At 60.2% G+C, this 3,430-nt stretch overlaps 1 protein-coding gene across 1 annotated transcript in view; it reads left to right on the top strand.

Annotated features, from left to right (window-relative positions):
• The first annotated feature begins 2,814 nt into the window (after window positions 1-2,814).
• NR4A2 (nuclear receptor subfamily 4 group A member 2) overlaps window positions 2,815-3,430 on the top strand; it is a 5,450-nt gene continuing 4,834 nt past the window's right edge. Inside the window, exon 1 of the mRNA XM_026852540.1 lies at window positions 2,815-3,133. Coding sequence (XP_026708341.1) covers window positions 2,815-3,133 — 319 coding nt within the window. The remainder of the gene's footprint in view (window positions 3,134-3,430) is intronic.

Raw genomic sequence — 3,430 nt, 5'->3', positions numbered from 1 at the left:
GGGGGGCGCCGCTGCCCGTGACGGGACGCCCGCGGACGCGTGTCACCCGTGGGGGCAGCTCCCTCCCGGGCCGGCTGTCACCGGCGCGGATGCCGACACCCCCGGGGAAGGCTTTTTTGGGGGGGCACAGACGGACACACACCCCCACCCCGCCGCGCTTGCCAGCCGCTGGCAAGGGAGGGAAGCGCGGCTTTGCGGCCGCCCGTCGAGGAGCCGCGTGTTGGGCGGAAAACAACGACACCAAAGTTGACGGCTTCTGCCGTCGGGCCCCGCCAGCGTGGCTGAGGCCCAGGACGGGGCTCAGAGAAGGATGGACGGCAGAGGGATGCTCCTGTGGGACTTGGAGGAAAATGCAAGGGAGGTTGTGGAGTGCCCAGCTGCTCCGGGCGCGTGTGAGTCTGGCAACAAGCCCCCCTCTCTACTCAGACGGCTCAAACTTCACATCGGGGCTTGAACTTCACGTCGGGGCCTGAACTTCTTGTCGGGGCATGAACAGCTTCATGTTGGGGCTTGAACTTCATGTCAGGCCCCAAACTTCACGCTGGGGCCTGAGCGTTACGTTGGGGCTTCGACAACTTCAGGTCGGGGCCTGAACTTCATGTCAAGGCTCGATCTTTGCATCAGCAGCCGACTCCAGAACTCCCGTCCCAGCTGCTTGCTCTCCGTGGGGACACCGGCCAGCTCTGTGGGACAGACAGACGGACGGACACCCGCGCTCCCACTCACCGCCGGGGCTGGGGCCGTTGGCCTGGCTGTTGGGGTGTCAGTGCCAGCGCAGCAGCCGCCGCAGCGAAGACACTGATCTGTCACGGGCTGGGTTTGGGTCTGGGGACGTTGCACCTCACGTAAAGAAGTGCTGAAGTGAAGTTGGACAGAAGGATGCATTTACTCCTCTTCCCCTCCGGAAGGTACCCGTGGTACGGCTCGTTTTGGTCTCTTGGTGGTAACCCCGGTGTGTGAGTGTCAGCGTCCTGCGGCGCGTGTTCGGAGAGCGGGGACAGGCCATGGGTGCTGCGGGGGCCTCGTCCCTCGGCAGGGCCACGGGCTCTCGGCCTGGAGCGGGGGTCCCCTACTCCACACGTCGTGTCTCCTGTTACCCGCTGCCTTCTTGTAACTCTTACCCACTCTCTTGAAGAGGAAACAAAGCTTCCCATTCCCAAAACACCATCCCGAAACTTGGCCCCGAGTTTAACCAGGTCCGTGCGCGCAGCCCAAGGGTCAGGAGCATGTTGCCGCGGGGCAGATGCCGCGTTGCCGCTGCAGCACCCTCGTCACTCACTCCGCAGGGCACGGGCCTGGCGGGGGAGAAGAGAAGGAGCAAACCCGCCTGTCCCCCGAGGCACCCGCCTGCAGGACACGCGGCACCCTGGCGCCCCAGCACAGACTTTGTGCACCAACGGCCCGCCGGAGGCCGATGTTCTGCCCTTGTGCCCGGAACAACGGAAACTCCCCGGTGGGGCTGGATCCCATCGCGGGCCGTCTCCTCATAGAGGTGCTGCTGCGGCCGCCACCACTCAGTTCCTGCGTCGCTTAATCTTAAACAAACACCATCCCGTTCCCTCGGGCCCTGGGAATCCGTGGCGCTCGCGGGCAGGAGCCACCGGGAGGTTTTTTGCACTTTTATTGCAAACGAGGGTGCAGTGGCGCAGGCCCACGCACGGGCGGTCCCCAAATCACGGCCTGCGGGGTCGGCTGCCGCCCGCCCTCCCAGGGGAGCCCTCCGCCCTAACGAGCAAAACCAGGACTGCTCGTGATTCACCGTTGGGCCCGTTAAGCACCAACGGGAGGGCACAGTGACGTGCGTGTGCCTCGACGTGAACACGCGTGTATGCGCACATGCCTGCGCTTTTCCTCGGGGAAGGAGCCGGAATGGGCCCCCGGGATGGGGGGGAGCAGCACCAAGACGCGCCGTGGGGGATAACAGCTCCGGCTGTGCCCCGTGGCGGCCGGGCTGGGGGTGTCCCCTCGCCCCGCGGTACAACGGGGGGGTCTCACGTGGGCACACCTGGGGGTGCAGGGGGCCTCTGGCCCATCAGTGCCGCCCTGTTTCCCCGTGCCTGCTGTCGAGGGGGGCTTGGGTCTTCTTGAACTCGCAGATTTTCTGGTTTTAAGCCCCGATTTCCGGGGGAGCGCAGCCTCCGGGGCCACTGACAGCGCAAATCTCCTTCCCGCGCTCAGGTTTGGGGCTCCCTTCGGGGGAGACAAATGCAGAAAGACAGGGTGAGGGCGATTCATGCTCAGCACTTTGGGGGAAGAGCGACGGTTCTTTTCAATTAAACGTGTTCTTTGTGCTCATGTATTTAGATACCAAAATACAGCATTTCCCCACATGTATGAAATTGTGTTTGCATTTATTTAATTTAGAGCTCTTTTTTAAAAGCATGTAGTCTTGAATGTTTGTTCTCCCTTTTTTTTTCACATCATTACTCTGATACTGCTTGATTAGCTCCCTCCCCAGTCATGATTGGTAATTAAAATAGGCATTAAAATTAGTCACTTAGCAATTTTGCTGTTCAATTGGCAATTAAATTACTTAATTGCAATTAAAGTCCTAATTTTAATTGGCAAAATGATAGATGTAGATTTAAGATAATATGTATAAATACTTTAATAAGTGTCTATATAAGGATTACTTAATTACTCAACTTCAAGTTTATGCTGTTAACTTTAGAACTTTTAAGTGAGTAATGAAATTTATATTACATCTATTCTAAGGATATGGTAATTAGATGTATTACTTATCCCTATAAGGGCCTTGCAGCAAGTGTCTTCTGTGATGGTGGAACCAGAGCCTGGGCCGACTGTCACGATAGGATGCCGGCGGCCACGTGCCGGCCCCTGAGGGGACACGTGGGGCCAGCACCACTGAGCCGCAGGTGGCCACCCGGGGAAGCGTCGGGCCAAGCAGTGCTGGCGGGCCGCAGGCTGCCCGCTCCCTCTCCCGGCCCCGCTGCCCTTGGCGGCGTTGGGGGAGCGGGAGGGCGGCGGGTTGAGGGCTCCGGGGGTCCAGCGTTCCGCAGGGATGATGCCGACGGGCAGCCGGAGAAGCGGCTTCGGAGGGAGCGCGGCTGGTGGCGGCACGGGGGGCTGGCGCAAGGCGACGCTTCTCTGCTTGAAAACAGTGGCGTCGAGGGTTGGGTCGCGCTGGTTTTCTTCTGCTGCTCTGCGCACCGCAGCACTCGGGGGGCTGAGGAGCGGGGCCTCGCTCGGCCTTTGCTGCCTCTGGGATTCGGCACAAAAAAATCACCTGAGTGTGAGCGGGGGGCTGCGGGCAAGGGCGTGCCCTTACGGGACTTGGGCCTTTTTTTTTTTCTTAATTATTTTAATTATTTTTTTTTTTTCAGGCTGGACCGCAGCAGAGGGTCCCGTGGGAAGACCCGTGGTGGGGGTCAGAGCCCGCTGCAGAGGCCGAGCGACCCCACAGAAGCCC

Source organism: Athene cunicularia (genome assembly GCF_003259725.1).
Source record: "Athene cunicularia isolate RWA chromosome 7 unlocalized genomic scaffold, athCun1 chr7_part1, whole genome shotgun sequence".
Lineage (NCBI taxonomy): Eukaryota > Metazoa > Chordata > Aves > Strigiformes > Strigidae > Athene > Athene cunicularia.
This window is presented reverse-complemented; position numbering and strand designations above follow the sequence as displayed.